The sequence below is a fragment of the Salvelinus namaycush genome, chromosome 9 (assembly GCF_016432855.1).
Source record: "Salvelinus namaycush isolate Seneca chromosome 9, SaNama_1.0, whole genome shotgun sequence".
In the NCBI taxonomy this organism is placed as follows: Eukaryota; Metazoa; Chordata; class Actinopteri; order Salmoniformes; family Salmonidae; genus Salvelinus; species Salvelinus namaycush.
The window spans coordinates 34,794,321-34,811,106 of record NC_052315.1 but is presented as its reverse complement, the minus strand read 5'-3'; the positions used below and the strand labels follow the sequence as shown (position 1 = coordinate 34,811,106).

The 16,786-nt window shown below is 41.8% G+C and overlaps 1 protein-coding gene across 2 annotated transcripts; it reads right to left on the bottom strand.

The window, feature by feature from the left end:
• Nucleotides 1–932: 932 nt before the first annotated feature.
• On the bottom strand, nt 933–10,809 carry LOC120053480 (transcription factor Maf-like). 2 transcript variants are annotated; one of them, XM_039000603.1, is made up of 2 exons: nt 9,833–10,809; nt 933–960 (listed from the first exon to the last, which is right to left on the bottom strand). In XM_039000603.1, the coding sequence occupies exons 1-2, from the start codon at nt 10,807–10,809 to the stop codon at nt 933–935; spliced, it is 1,005 nt and encodes a 334-aa protein (XP_038856531.1). The 2 variants fall into 2 exon arrangements, with proteins under 2 accessions (XP_038856531.1, XP_038856532.1); XM_039000604.1 differs by lacking the exon at nt 933–960 and having other exon boundaries at nt 9,829–10,298; nt 10,356–10,809.
• Between the last annotated feature and the right edge of the window lie 5,977 nt (nt 10,810–16,786).

Sequence of the window (16,786 nt, the reverse complement as noted above, 5' to 3'; positions counted from 1 at the left end):
TGGATGGTCGGGGGGCCGGAACATACTTCTAAATCATTTGTACTCTGCAAATTGATGCGAGCCGCCAGATGATGATCCCTGATATAGAAGGTGAAATAAGTCCCAACAAGAAAGGCGTCCTCCTGAGTTGCCTGTCTGTCCTCTGGTCGCGCCGACCATTAAAATCATTAGCACTTAACTGGAATCTGTATGGAGCCTGTACAGCTACCGCTGCCTGCCTTCACGACCAGAAATCTCAGACTATCAACACACAGCTTCACCAGAGGTATAGAAAACAGAGGCCAACCTATCGTCTGGACTGTCTCACTGAATAGAGACACATTCAGAGGGTTACATCCTGTGGTAATATCATCCAAAATCTAAACAAAATCAACACAGAAAAGGTTCTGAGGTAAGGAAGTGTGTTTTTATCACTCTGAAGATTGTGAACAATTATTATAACATTTCTCAAATTAAATCAGCAAAGTCAACCCCTATTGAAATGTGCAAAATTATTTTGTAAAATAGTGAACCCATTTTATAAGAGACACTGACAGTTATTTGATAAATATTTTTTAAAGACCATTCAAAGATGATAATCAAAATTGTAAATACTATTAACATGTATATCCTTCAGTATAATTGTACAATTGTGCTTCATAAAATGCTAAATATTTGTTTAATAAATATTAGAAATAACAATAATAATCTAACAATAATATACAATTATATGAATAACTATTATATTAAATACAATACAGATTTTGTTGTGAATGTGTACACTTTTCATCTTTTCCAGAATTGTTTTAAAGCAATATTATAGCTAGCTTAAAACAGTAATGTGTGTGTTATGAACCAGGTGATCAGTGAGCTGAGGAGGAGAAGGGACAAGATGGCGGATGTTACCTCAGACTCCAGGTCAAGGGTCAGGGGGCAGGGTTCAGGGGTCACTATCACAGATGGAGGAACTTTCTCGACGTCCTAAGGATAGAGATAATAAAAGCAAGGATTAAAACATAGTAAAAACGGCAGAAAATAGTTTCACTAAAACATACGCTAAGCGTCTGTACAATCTTAGAAAAAAAGGTGCTATCTAGTACCTAAAAGGGTTATTAATCTGTCCCCATAAAAGAACCCTTTAAAAGAACCCTTTTTGGTTCTAGGAAGAACCCTTTTCACAGAGGGTTCTACCTGAAACCAAAAAGGGTTCCACCTGGAACCCAAAAGGGTTCCCCTATGGGGACAGCCGAAGAACCCTTTTGGAACCCTTTTTTTCTAAGAGTGTAGCGTGGATGGAGGCGAATGAGAGAGAAAGAGAAAGAGCACATTAAAGCCTCTTTATACATATTTAAGCAACAATGACAGCCATTCATTTTTCTAGTAATGTCATTAACACTGAGACCATATGGACCATGTCCTGCTTAGCCAGGAGTTACCACTACCACACACCACTCTGAGAGAAAGCAGGACGGTAATGACACACACCCTTCACCACTTGCTGTAGAGATTGAAGGTGCAGTAGCCTACTGAGTCCTGTTATGTGCACTGCTAATGTGTGCTACTGAGTGGGAAGTTGACCAGGAGCTGTAGAAATTGATATTCATTTGCAGACATTGTGCAGATAAATAAGAAGGTAGATATAATCGAAAGCAACACACGTACAAACAGGTGCATGCACACCCATCAGTGTGGGACACAGAGAGAATGCTAGGACATGGCACCAGTGTGTGAGGTCAGGGTCTTTCCCATGTACAGATAAAAGAGAGAGGAGGAGAGAGACAGCGGAAGAGCTGAACAACACTTTGGGTCACCTTGTCTGGCTGGAGATCAATGTCTGTTAGACTGGTGAGTGAGAGAGAGAGAGAGAGAGAGAGAGAGAGAGAGAGAGAGAGAGAGAGAGAGAGAGAGAGAGAGAGAGAGAGAGAGAGAGAGAGAGAGAGAGAGAGAGAGAGAAAAGAGAGAGAAAAGAGAGAGAGAGAAAAGAGAGAGAGAGAGAGACGGAGCCACTGCACAACAGCAGAACCTGAGACGGAGCTGCATTTCCTGACAAAATGTGAAAAATATAAAACAATTAGAAAGTGTCATTTCCCCAAATTTGAAACCCTTATTCAAGGTTTCAAAGACCTCTCTGATGAGAGTAGGCTACCCGTCCTGTTGGGGGAGAATGCAGAGAGCTGTAGGTTGGCAGCGCACTACATTGCTGCCTGTCATAAGTTGAGGGACAGTGTCTGACAGACCAACCAACCTGCACATGTCCTCCACTATTGTTATTGTTGAATGTATGGTTATTTTGACCCTTGGTTATTGTTGTTACTGTTGTCCCGTTGACAATTTTGATTCTTATTATTTTCATATTAAATATAGTAAATATCCAAAGTAAGCTTTGGCAAAATGTACATTGTTACGTCATGCCAATAAAGCATATTGAATTGAATTGAGAGAGACAGACAGACAGACAGAGAGAGAGAAGAGGAGATGAGAGGAGAGAGAGAGAGAGAGAGGAAGAGGGAGAGAGGACAGAGGAAGAGGGAGAGAGGAGAGAGGAGATAAGGAGAGAGAAGAGAGAGAGAGAGAGAGAGAGAGAGAGACTGACTCCTGCATTCCTGGGGCAGAGAGGTACATAAACGCGGTTGATTTAAATCAGTGTCTGACTGCAGTAGAAGGGTAAATCACCTCACAGCTTCAATGAGCTGCAGGTAAAACACACAGGGGTCGGGCTCAGCTCCAACTCTACTCCACACACACACACACACACACACACACACACACACACACACACACACACACACACACACACACACACACACACACACACACACACACACACACACACACACACACACACACACACACACACACACACACACACACACACACACACACACAGAGCAGACTCTCTGACCTGCAACTCAACACTGAAGGAATGTTTATCTGTGTTTCAGAAGACTGTGCTGCTAAATTAGAACTCTATCATAATTAGCATTGCCCTTTAGTTATATATTCTGATCAGGAGGGGTTCTCCAACAGATTCAAATGTGAGTGAAAGGATGAGCACAGTACACTCTTAGAAAAAAAGGTGCTATCTAGAACCTAAAAGAGTTATCCGGCTGTTCCCATAGGAGAACCCTTTGAATAACTAGTTTTGGTTCCAGGTAAAACCCTTTTCGGTTCCATGTAGAACCATTTCCACATAGGGTTCTACCTGAAACCAAAACGGGTTCTCTCTGGAACCAAAAAGGGTTCTCCTACGTGGACAGCTTTAGAACCCTTTTTTCTAAGAGTGTACAGTACTGCATGAGATGGATTGTAGAGCACATATTGCTAAATTATATTGTAAATTTTACAACAAATGTGTATGTATCACATGTATGGGTGATTTGGGTTTAGACAGATGTTATACAACCCGACAGTATCAAACATTCACAAACACCCAAACATATCTGTGGCTATCCAGGAGCTCAGTCTCACCAAGCCAGTCGGCAGAGAGAAGGCAATACGAACCTGTATAAATATACAGCTTCCTCACCCTGCAGCCCGCACCGCGACAGGAGGGGGGAAATGCTAAATTATTAGCTTTTCAAATAAATGACACATAACTCAGCCGTCGGAGAGAGAGAGAGAGAGAGAGAGAGAGAGAGAGAGAGAGAGAGAGAGAGAGAGAGAGAGAGAGAGAGAGAGAGAGAGAGAGAGAGAGAGACTCCTGCATTCCTAGGGCAGAGTGATGGACGCAGTACAGAGGTACATAAACGCGGTTGATTTAAATCACTTTAAATGTAAATGTTTATCGCAACGCACAGAGAGATGCAGATGGGGAGTGAGTGGAAGAGATTGAAATTGTTTCCTCTTTTGAATGTGAATACTATGTGTTTAACCCTTTGTGGTGCCGTTGTAAGGGCAAGTCTGGGTGTGTGTGTTTGTGTGTGTGTGTGGGGGGGGGTTCCTATTAATTAATATTAATAATAGCATAATTGGTTTAAACAAAAGCAGCTTTCATAATGCATTCAGAAACAACTACAGAAACATTTGACTAAGTGAGGAGGTGGTTACAACCTTTGCTCTGTTGCTGAGTTTCTTAAAGGAAAACTCCACCCAAAAACTATATGTTGGCATTTGTTTCATTAGTCCATTGTTGACATAGTCCCAAAATACAGAAATCATCCCCGTGGGATGCATTTTGCATCATATGACGTAAAACGCAGCATCATATGATGAAAAATGCATCATACGGGGATGATTTCTGTATTTTGAAAGTTACATTTCTTGAAAAATAGATTGCTGACAAGCAAAACATTTTGGGACTATGTCAACAATGTACTAATGAAACAAATACCAACAGATCGTTCTTGGAGGATATAATATGCAAGCAGAGGAATTGAGGGCATTTGGATGATCTCAGATTTCTTCCTAACAATGCATATATTGAATTAAATGCATTATAATACAGGGAGAAAGTAATCTGCTCATATAGATTGTCTACACTGAACACTCAATAGACAGACAGATTGGAGGAATGGATGCTTTGATAGACTCTCTCACCGCAAGGTCAAATAAAAGACGCAATGCTGGACATTGACTTCCTAGCACATCCACTTAGTCACACACACACGCACGTGCACACAAGAACACACACACACACACACTTCCTGTATCATACTGATGCTAAAATGTGTATTCTATTCTACTGAGCCATGTACTTTATGTTCATATTCTCATATTTTCTTATCTCTTATTGTTGTTGCACTGTCGTTGGATGGTGTGTACCATGTGTATCCAGTGCATACGACAGCTCATTCGACTAATACAACTTGAAACACACAATGCACACAGAGCCATTGTGCCATTAATAAAGGCATTAAAGTGAAGTACATCATGTTGATTGAAATGTCAATAAGAATGTATTTCAAAGTGATTTCCCATTGTTGACCTCAGAGAGAAAGTCCAATATTGTGGCAGGAGACAACTGATCAAATGATCACAGCACACCAGTCAATATGCTGGGACAGAGAATGGAATTACACTTCATGCTGATTCAATTAATCCTAATATAATATCTGTGTGTGTGTGTGTGTGTGTGTGTGTGTGTGTGTGTGTGTGTGTGTGTGTGTGTGTGTGTGTGTGTGTGTGTGTGTGTGTGTGTGTGTGTGTGTGTGTGTGTGTGTGTGTGTGTGTGTGTGTGTGTGGTACATCTGTTGTGATGCTGAGGTGTAAAGAGGTACTAGTGTCCTCTCTGTTCTGTTCTGCCCTGGCTGCTCTTACACAGGAAGTCATCCGGTAACACAGGTGTAAAGACCGTGTTGTGTCCTCTCTGTTCTGTTCTGCCTTGGCTGCTCTTACACAGGAAGTGATCTGGTAACACAGCATCCTACCTCATACTGGTTCTGGCTCCCACGCACACACAAGCAGCAAAGACACACACACACACACACACACACACACACACACACACACACACACACACACAAATATACACACTGACTTCAGTGGACAAACAAAACAGACTCTGCAATAGGGGCTTAGCGCCAAGTTTGCACCAATACACAACCTGCCTTATTCCCATGGCCAAATTACAGAAATGTAATGAGTAAGAACACCGTAATGTGTAGAAATGTAGAAAAATAAATATGGCTTAAAATATGAAGTTCACCAAAATAGGATGAAAACTTGTTCATGATTAACGTAGTTCTACTGAAAAAAGCATCACACTGGCATTCCACACCAAATGTTTGAATGTATGATTTCATATGATTATTAACACAAGTAAGGTATATAGACTCACGCTAATTTCCTGTACCTTGTGCCCGAGCCAGAGCTCCACTCACACAGCAAACCCCACTAATTCTATCTGCTTGTAGGAGTAAAGAGGTGCCATGAAATAAGTATGGTGTCTCCAGTTCCAGGTTAGAACACAAATGTAATTAAATAGCACACTGTATTGACTTAATCAGAAGGCAGGGCTATAAATTAATGGCACGGGACTACTAAAAGGTCCTCTCCCCTCTGCCTGGACGCTTCTCCCATCGTTTATCATCTTAAAGAAGCAAAAGGCCTCTCTCCCTCTGTCTTTGTCTTTCCCTCTCTCACTCCCTCTCCCTCTCCCTCTCCCTCTCCCTCTCCCTCTCCTTCTCCCTCTCCCTCTCCCTCTCCCTCTCCCTCTCCCTCTCCCTCTCCCTCTCCCTCTCTCTCAGTCAAAGGGGAAATAGTCCGTTCCGGCCGGGGGAGGACCATGATATCCCAGCCTGCACCTCTCTGTGCTCTGTGTATGAGCAGCACCTGGGGGTGGGGAACAGACTGCGGCCATCTTCCCTTAAAGTTGCAGAGGTATCAAAACTAGAGAGAGATGGGGGAGGTATCAAAGTTTGAGGACAAACAGACAGAGACAGTGAGCTACCATGCAGTATCAGTTTGATTGTTCTGAATTCCACACACACGCACACACACTTATCTCAGCCATGCTGCTAACCCAGGATGTAAAGGGAAACCATCAGTTAACTGTTATCTGCTTAAATAGAATGAATTTGCTTTTTGAATATCTATTCCAAAGTGTTTCAAACTCATGCATGCTTAAAAAAAGCTCACTCTCTTTAGCACCCTCACACACAACCTCGCACGCACACACACAACCTCGCACGCACACACACAACCTCGCACGCACACAGGCAAACGAGCACAGCCCAAAAAGCAGGTGCAGCAGGTGATCTCATGTGGAAATGCATTCCATCTATGCCTCTCACTCTTTCCAAACTAGAATGTCTACAGATTAAGAAGTAATGATGAAATAAAAAGTGATAGCCAATAACAAAATCATTCAATGTCCCCATAGGTACTAGGTATGCTTCTGAGGAATGCATAGCCTTGCCTTCCTTTTAAGGCTCGCGCGTTCTGTTATAACCTAGCCTTCATACCAGTCAGTTCTGTACATATGATTATGCAAACCAGAATTTAACAACATTAGTAAGAAGATAATGTTATTATCTATTATTATGCAGAAGAATGGGATAGTAAAAAGAATCAAGCATTGCGGGTAAAAAGGGACGAAACAGACACAGCACACAAAGACATGCACCACATGCTGGATTCTTCCATTTAAAAAAACTGTCCCGCGTAGTTGTAACATTGTCAAAGTCATAACGAAATATGTATTTCTTTCGTCTACTCATTTGATTAGCTTTTTCCAATTTCAAAATCGAACGAAGAAATTTGACAAGAATGATAATGAAATGGAACAACCATTTAGAGGTTCACGATCTGACTTTCCCTACATTCAAAATCTTCCGACTCCAAACATGTTCATTTTTTTTACACTGGACTAATAGCCTATGTTCCACCATAAGCAAACAGTGAGCGATGTGTAGCCTATTCGTTAAAAATTATTTCGGGGAAAAATATGACATGTTGAACTTCGTTCCAGGCTACCCTCTGCGCATCAAGTAGCCTAATTCCCTTTCAATTGACCTTAGGTAAATATAGGGACCGTTTTTATTGAACTAAATACTAGGCTATATCTCCATGCCATATTTAGAATTTAACTTTTGAGTTAAAGGGTTCAGGGTCGAGTTTTTCGACTGCTACGGAGCAAAGAGCAAACGTTTGCTCTTATATTAATTATGAACAAAATGGGACTGGGGACCTGTGCCCGGCGTGATGTGCATAAAACAATCCGCATATGTAGCCTAGGCCTAATGTCTAAATAAACTGGAATATTTAGTTTAGACTGTTGTAATTCTCTTTAATAAGCAATTAAGCAACAGGTGAAATAAATCTTATTTCTGTACAACACAGCGGAAGAGCTAAATACGACACGTTATTACAGCGTCTTCAACACAACATAAAGTTACTGTATGCTTTTATAAGCAAGAAACATTTTTTTGTTGTTGCTTTAGGTCTATATTGTCCTCCTAAGATTTGTCTATAGCCTACAGCACAGCAGGAGGCAAAGGTGTATTGAGCTTACACGAAAGGTATAATACTAAAACACAGAAATTATAGGCCTATAGGCAATTCCCGAATGCTTTTATGAACTTAATTTTTACCAAGAATTAGGACTAATTTGGCTTTATCCACAAGTGTAGCCTATTAGGCAAGTAAAACCGGTGATAAAGTCAGCATAACAATAAGTTAAACATGCATTAATAAAAATGAACATTAATGAAAGTTTAAGTTTCCATTCATAAACATTTATTGATGAATGGTGGGAATTTGGATATTCCAGTTTGAACACTGTGTTGTCCAAACAATGTTTAAGTCATTTCCTTCGACACCAGGACATCTTTTAAGAATATTTCCATAGTTCACCATGATTACATTTTATATAGCAACATTAAAGTTATTGAATATCACCTAAATATTTCCAACAATTCCCAGCAGTCAACAGTTTTCCGATCGGTTTAGACCCACGGGGTTTCGGGTAACATGCGTGCAATACAGTCCAGCAATTCCTTCCTTTTTCAGAGAATGACACATTTTCAGATGAAGAGATTTCCCCACCTCTTAATGGTGATTCGTCATAACACTTTTGATAAAGACAGACTGAAGCTTCACCTGGTTTAAGAGTATGCATATAAGCCTATATCTGATTTGTCCTTTAAGTAATTTCCTTCTTCGATACTTGTATCAAAGACAAGAAAAGAAGAAGGAAAAAAATGTTGTGCATTTGGACAAAAATTATACAAAAGTATGCCTACATTTAATCAAAATAATCTTACAATATTCAAACATAAAAAGCAACCTGTTGCGTAACAAAAACCACATTGACTGAATATTGACTGAATTAAAATATGCCTTTTTAAATTATAAAGGAATCCACAGGAATTCAGAAGTAGGGTACAAAATGCCATCAGATGAATCGTGGGCTACACACCGCTATATGCACGACCGTGTAACACACCGCACTCCGTTCAAGAGAAGATAGAATTCCAAATGTCCTGTCTGTCTTTCTCCAGGCATAATCCGAGCCTGACAAGTGAAATGTAATGCGTCAGCGGCTTTGTGTGTAGAGAATGAGGCTCAATGTCAGAAGGGACGGCGAGAGGTGAGGAGGGGATGAGAGGTGAGTTGAGGGTTGAGGAGACTGATGGAGGATGAAGTCCCTCACACTTTTTGGTCCCAAATCCCCCAAAAAGCGATGAGTCCATATAAATACATAACATGCAGTTGTCATCCAAGAAAATGTAACAAAAGTATTCCTGAAAGGACAGCAAAATACCGCACATGACCTGCATGGTTGATTAGGCTATATAACGTCGTCTCTATATTATGCCATAGGCCTACTGTTTGAATGCTCAAAACATGAAAAACATAGATTATATGAAAATGGGGTAAATTATAGCCTACAAAGAAGACATTAAAACAAAATAAATATTTAAGAGTTACCTTTCAGTTAAATTTGACTAAATGTACTGTAGGCCTAAATATAAGATTTAGGCCGATTGAGCAAGTTTTGTACGCACAGATTATTAAGGATCACTTGTCACTTTTGAGGGAGATGCCCCACGAAACAAAATGCACACAAATGTTTCCTTTATCCTTTTTAAAATACAAAATAACGACGGCAAAACACAACGAATAAGATCTATACAGGCTATTTCTAACAATGTAATCCAGTGATCAAACCCTATAAGGCCAGTTTATAACACTTTACATTACAAACCTAATTTAACACGGAACATTTACCTAACCGCATTCTCATTAAATATCACCACAAAATGTGTAAAGAAAATAAAAAATATATAAATGTGTGTCTTTGCCAATCCCCACCTTTACGCACGGAAACTTTACGATCCAGACAAAATTAACAACAGTTTATTTTCTTCTTTAAAAAAAAAAAAGTGACTATTTTCTAAACTGTGAAACTCACATGAAGAACTCTGGGGATGAGGGGGTGTTGTCACTGCTGGAGCCGTTTTCTCTGAAGCCGTTGGTGATGAGCTTCTCGTACTTGTCCTTGTATGCGTCCCTCTCCCTGGCCAGCCGCGACATCTCCGCCTTGAGGTGGTCCACCTGCTGGACCAGCTGCGTCTTCTCACCCTCCAGAACATGTCTCTGCTGGACCCGCTTGTAGCGGCATGACTGGGCATAGCCTCTGTTCTTTAGGGTCCTCCTCTTCTGTTTCAGCCGGATCACCTCCTCCTTGCTGACCCCGCGGAGGTGTCGGTTCAGCTCCCGTACTGACATGGTCACCAGCTGGTCGTCCGAAAACCGGTCGTCCAGGTCCAGGTGTCCCATGTGTTGGTGGCTGCCCGCCGAGCTAGCGTTGGACGGGACCCCGGTGGAGGGGTGGTGTCCCCCGGCGTGGTGGTGATGGTGGTGGTGGTGGTGGGGACCTCCGTTCTGCGCAGCTGCTGCGGCGATAACAGCCGATACCACAGCGGCTGCTGAGCCCATCTCCTCCCCGGCCATGCCGCCTCCTGCCCCGGCCGACCCGGCAAACTGCTGCCCTCTAGCATAGCCATCGAAGGACTGGAGCTGGTGGCTGCTGCTGATCAGCGCCTCTACCGCGTCTTCGGGGCTGAAGCCCAGCGCTTCGGGATTCAGCTGCTGTTGGTAGCCGCTCATCCAGTAAAAATCCTCCAGGTGAGCCTTCTGCTCGCTCCCGGAGCCCGGGCTGGGCGCCGAAAAGCTTGGGGAAGGGGGAACCGAGCTGCAAGGCGTGCTCATCGGGGTGGAAGACAAGGATCCCCCGGTGATCAGACGGCTGCACTGGCTGATGCTGCGATCCGGCTCCACCGGCTCCTTTTTCACTTCAAACTTCATCAGATCGAAGTCATTAACATATTCCATGGCCAGGGGACTGGTGGGCAGGTCGGAGTTGCTCATTGCCAGTTCTGATGCCATCCTTTTGCTGCTGCTGCTGACAGCAGTCCTCCAAACGGGTTGAGCAGCACCTGTCAAAGCGGGCTGCGGTGACACGCACTGAGCCAGCTTGACTTCTTTATTTATTTTATTTTATCCAAAATTTGGAAAAACAAGGGGTTTTCTAGCCTAATTGTGCTGCGCACGTTTTTGGTTTTTGAAATTGGATCTTTTTCTCTCTCTCTTTAACGCAGTGTTTGCACAGACGCACTAGAGCAGCGCGTGCGTCGCTCTCTCGTTTTTCGCCCTCTCTCTCCTTGTCTGCACGCGGTTCTGTGTGTTTCTAACATTTAACACTTCATGCCTTCTTTTAGGATTAGTGCGCGAAATTGAAGGAGGTTCACGTGAGGTGTCACTGGCAAATTCGTGCCTTGAAGAGAATAATACAAAAAAAACTCCACGCCAGGCTTGACGGAGAGAGATTTTTTTTTTTAAAGGGATCAACCCCCGCAGACGAGTTTAAATGCATTGCTGAGTTTTATAGGCGTCCTGACGTCAGGGCTCAAATATGAAATGGTATTGGACTCACAGCCAATGGGCTATCTCGCTCTGAGGGACAATTAGCATAATATTAGATGATCCAATATTTTGGGAAAGAACCGAGCCTATCAGTTAACTCTCTCCAGACTAGAACTTAAACACAGTAAAACAAAATAAAGAAACACTACAATACATAGCCTATTGGTTATAACGATTTTCAACAGGTTCATCCCGTTTCTTTCAATAAAGTTGTCTATAAATACCTACATAGGCTATAAGCAACATAAAAAAGACAGTTAATTTACAGAGGTTTACAGGTTTCCAGAAGTTTATGACACTATTGACGTTAATCAATCAAACTGTAGGCTATTTTTGTCAGCATAACAAAGAGGTGTAGGCTATACCTTTTAAACATTGGGGTTTTATAACGAATATAAGATATCCAATTGCTTATAATATCTCGAAGGGTAGTGCTAGTTGGTAGTTAGTAAGCCCTAGGAATATTATGTTGCGTGTAATTATTTAGAACTAATACATCTTTCATTGTGGAACGATGTAGATACATTAACGTAAACACCGCTTAATCTTGGAACATTTACCAGTCAATGCACTCACTTCTCTCAGCCTATGCGTGTATGAAACATAATTCAGAGCTATTCATACAGCTCTGGCCTTATGGACATGTTCAATTATGCGTTCTATGTTCTACTGATAGCCTACGTATTGTCTTTGACGATTTTCATATTCTCTGGTAGCAGTTCTTGGTCAGGGAAGTCATTTAAAGTACTGTACACTTGTGTTTTTGTCGATAGGGTTGTGAAAGCATGGGTCCGGCCATGTGAATGGCTGATAGCAAACCCAACAGCGCCACCCTTTGGAATAAGACAGTAGGCCTAGGTAACGAACATTAGTAATGGCAGGTGGGTGATATGGTCCCCTCTGAAGATGCAAGGGTTCTCTGTTTCTGTTTATCATTACTTTGTTTGACGATAACACATATTAGGGGAGATTGGGGTAAATTAAGTCACTTTTACATTCAGCATCACTCTGTCAAGGGAAATCAAGTATTCTTTCTAACAAAGATATCTATATATATTTCAGGATGTTGTGTATCTCTGGAAATAGTTAATGTAAACATTACTATTTTTGAAAACATAGCTTGTCCAAAAGAACTGGTCTCTTTGCAAAACTTACCCAGGTATGGGGTAAGTTGAGCCATGGGACAGGGTAAGTTAAGCCGCCTTCACATTTCTATACTGAATTAAATATTACCACCAGGGCCATAACTAGATATGAGGACACCGAGGTCCGGACCTCGGTCATTTTTTCTAATTAAAAACACAAAATTATATCTGGTACACAATAAAGTTATGGTTCAACATGTACAGTGGGGAGAACAAGTATTTGATACACTGCCAATTTTGCAGGTTTTCCTACTTACAAAGCATGTAGAGGTCTGTAATTTTTATCATAGGTACACTTCAACTGTGAGAGACGGAATCTAAAATCCAGAAAATCACATTGTATGATTTTTAAGTAATTAATTTGCATTTTATTTTATGACATAAGTATTTGATACATCAGAAAAGCAGAACTTAATATTTGGTACAGAAACCTTTGTTTGCAATTACAGAGATCATACGTTTCCTGTAGTTCTTGACCAGGTTTGCACACACTGCAGCAGGGATTTTGGCCCACTCCTCCATACAGACCTTCTCCAGATCCTTCAGGTTTCGGGGCTGTCGCTGGGCAATACGGACTTTCAGCTCCCTCCAAAGATTTTCTATTGGGTTCGGCAGTGTATCCAATACTTGTTCTCCCCACTGTAAATATTGCTCCCAGTGTTGAAGCTTAGGAACACTTATATTCTTGATCTGACAGTTCTAATCGTGCCTGTGTTTGGGAGATGCCTGAAAAAGGCAATTTAAAAACTGTCCCGTGACTCCTGCCGTGTCTACAGACATCCCCTAAACAAATAAAAACTGTCTCTCTGAGAATTTGTGCACAACTGGTAAATAGTCGCTTATTGATAGGCCTATGTCAGTCAGTCAGGTGGCTAGCTGCCGGCAGAGACTTCTATTGCAGTAACATTGAAGGTCTCTGGCTAGTATTACTTAGCCAGCTAAGAATGAAGTAAGTAACTAACGTTAGATGGAGCATATCTCAGCAGGAGCAAAAAATAGGTTACTACCATGGACAAAAATATAAACACATGTAAAGTTTTGGTCCCATGTTTCATGAGCTGAAATAAAAAATCCCAGAAATTTCCCATATGCACAAAAAGCTTTTTTTCTCTCAAATTTTGTGCACAAATTTGTTTACGTCCCTGTTAGTGAGCATTTATAATTTGCCAAGATAATCCATCCACCTGACAGGTGTGGCATATCAAGAAGCTGATTAAACAGCATGATCGTTACATAGGTGCACCTTGTGCTGGGGACAAATCAAGAAGCTGATTAAACAGCATGATCATTACATAGGTGCACCTTGTGCTTGAACACTTGAACACTTTAAAATGTGCAGTTTTGTCACACAACTCAATGCAACAGATGTCTAAAGTTTTGAGGGAGCGTGCAATTGGCTGACTGCAGGAATGTCCACCAGGGCATTTAATGTTAATTTCTCTACCACAAGCAACCTCGTTTTAGAGAATTTGGCAGTACGTCCAACCTGTATTTAACTAGGCAAGTCAGTTAAGAACAAATTCTTATTTACAATGACGGTCTACCCTTGCCAAACCCGGACGACGCTGGGCCAATTGTGCGTCGCCCTACGGGACTCTCAATCACAGCCGGATGTGATACAGCCTGGATTAGAACCAGGGACTGTAGTGACACCTCTTGCACTGAGATGCAGTGCCTTAGACCACTGCGCCACTCCGGGAACCTGCCTCACAACCGCAGACCACGTGTAACCACGCCAGCCCAGGACCTCCACATCCGGTTTCTTCACCTGCGGGGTCGTCTGAGACCAGCCACCCAGACAGCTGATGAAACTGCGGGTTTGCACAACCGAAGAGTTTCTGCACAAACTGTCAGAAACCATCTCAGGGAAGCTCATCTGCATGCAAGACCCTCACCAGGGTCTTGACCTGAATACAGTTTGGCGTAACCGACTTCAGTGAGCAAATGTTCACATTCGATGGCCACTGGCACGCTGGAGAAGTGTGCTTTTCATGGATGAATCCCAGTTTCAACTGTACTGGCAGATGCAAGGCAGTGTGTATGGCATTGTGTGGGTGAGGGGTTTGCTAATGTCAACGTTGTGAACAGAGTGCCCCATGGTGGCAATGGGATTATGGTATGGGCAGGCATAAGCTATGGACAACGAACACAATTGCATTTTATCGATGGCAATTTGAATGCACAGTGATACCGTGACGAGATCCTGAGGCCCATTGTCGTGTCATTCATCTGCCTCCATAACCTCATGTTTCAGCATAATAATGCACAGCCCCATGTCACAAGGATCTGTTTACAATTACTGGAAGCTGAAAATGGAAGCGTTTTCCAGTTCCCGCCAATATCCAGCAACTTCACACAGCCATTGAAGAGGAGTGAGAGAACATTCCACAGGCCACAATCAACAGCCTGATCAACTCTATGTGAAAGAAATGTGTGGCGCTGCATGAGGCAAATGGTGGTCACACCAGATACTGACTGGTTTTCTGATCCACGCTCCCACCTTTTTTTTAAGGTATCTGTGACCAACAGATGCATATCTGTATTCCCTGTCATGTGAAATCCATAGAGTAGGGCCTAATGTATTTATTGCAAGTGACTTCTTTCCTTATATAAACAATAACTCAGTAAAATCTTTGAAATTGCTGCATATTGCATTAATATTTTTGATCAGTGTGTTTGTAGATCGACTGAGGTGAATTAACCTACAGCAGCCAAAGTGATAATTGCTGGGCTCCTTTTAGTTTGTTTTTGCTGTTCTCCAAATAGCATTTCATTTAGTAAAAATGTTGTAGCAGGGATGGGCAACTTTTATGGGGTTGGAGGTCACAAAAGATCTGACCTCATCATGATGGGCCGCAGAGGCTTGCGAGTCTGCATACATCTACACCCACACATGCATTTAGAGCTGGCCCACGATTGTTACCAGTTTAGATAGCTGGCCACTAGACTAACTTACTTATCTAAAAATGTTTAGCTGACATGGCCTAATTGAATGACTATCAGTGACTGACGTAACAAGAGAAAAACTGCTGATGCACAACCAAATGTAGAAATTGCACCTTGTGTATTCTACTATTCAGTAAGTTGAGACCCCGACCGAGTACCTAAAAAAAGAAAATTGATCCGCATGGCCGCCAGTTGCCCATCCCTAGTTAAAATACAAGCATCATAAAACCTCTCACACAATAAATTCATTTGACTTGGTGAAAACATGTTTTTTGGACTTGACTTGCTCCCCCCTACAGGTTCTGCCTAAATTCCACACATCCTCGAGTCTGGATGTGAGAGCAGGTAAAGTGATCATTTCTTATTTTAAACAGACGAAAGAAGAAAAACAAGGCAAACATAGGACCAGGACTTTTATGTCATATATGCCACTTTCACTATAAGCTCTTCATAACTCTACATAACACACAATGTCAGCCTTCAGGCCATAAAATACTTCTCTGTCTCTTTGCTCTGATATGGAGGAATCCCCAGTAGAGCCTGTTCCCCTTCTAATGAACAGAACAGGCTACTCCTCGGAGGAGAGGAGAGTAAATAACGTGTCTCTCTGTGGAGCGATTCTCACGAGGAAGCAACATCTAGAAGTACGAAGCCTCCAGCAGCACAGCACCAAGTCCCCTGTGCCTCAAAACAAGTACATATTCTCCTGGTCCCTGTGACTGTTCATGGGGACTTAACGCTAAACACAGAGGATAAACACACTGTTTTATTCATTAAAACACCAAACAGAGGAGGCTCTCTCTGAGGAGGAGTCTCTGATGGGTTGAATAAATATCAGAGAGGAGAGCTGTCCTTTCTGATACCACTGTGCTGCTGTTGTGTAAACACATAGCTAGTCATCATTAGTTAGCAGAAGAACTGTAAAGTGTAATTGCGATAAATCTCTGTAAATGAAGTGTCTTATGAAACAGTCAAACACATTTTTAAACAATGTAATTTAGACCCTCTTGTTTGTATAATCAACATGATATTTCTTTATGCAAGTAGATTTTTACTACACAGTAATAGCTATAATACTAATGCACATGGTATTTCCTTCTAATAATGCAATTAGCAATAATGTAATTATTATTTTTCAATAATGTATATGATTCATATTGTTGCTGAGAATGGATGGACCATACAAAGCAGGAATCTAAGATTCCATTGTTTTAACATTTTCTGGAAGCCATATGTAGTCCTACAGATCTTCTAGGTCATGATATTTTCTCTAGCCTGGAATCCACACAGTCTATCCCTTCGTTTCACTGTTGTTTCACTTCACTGATTCAGTCTGGGCCTGCTCAAAT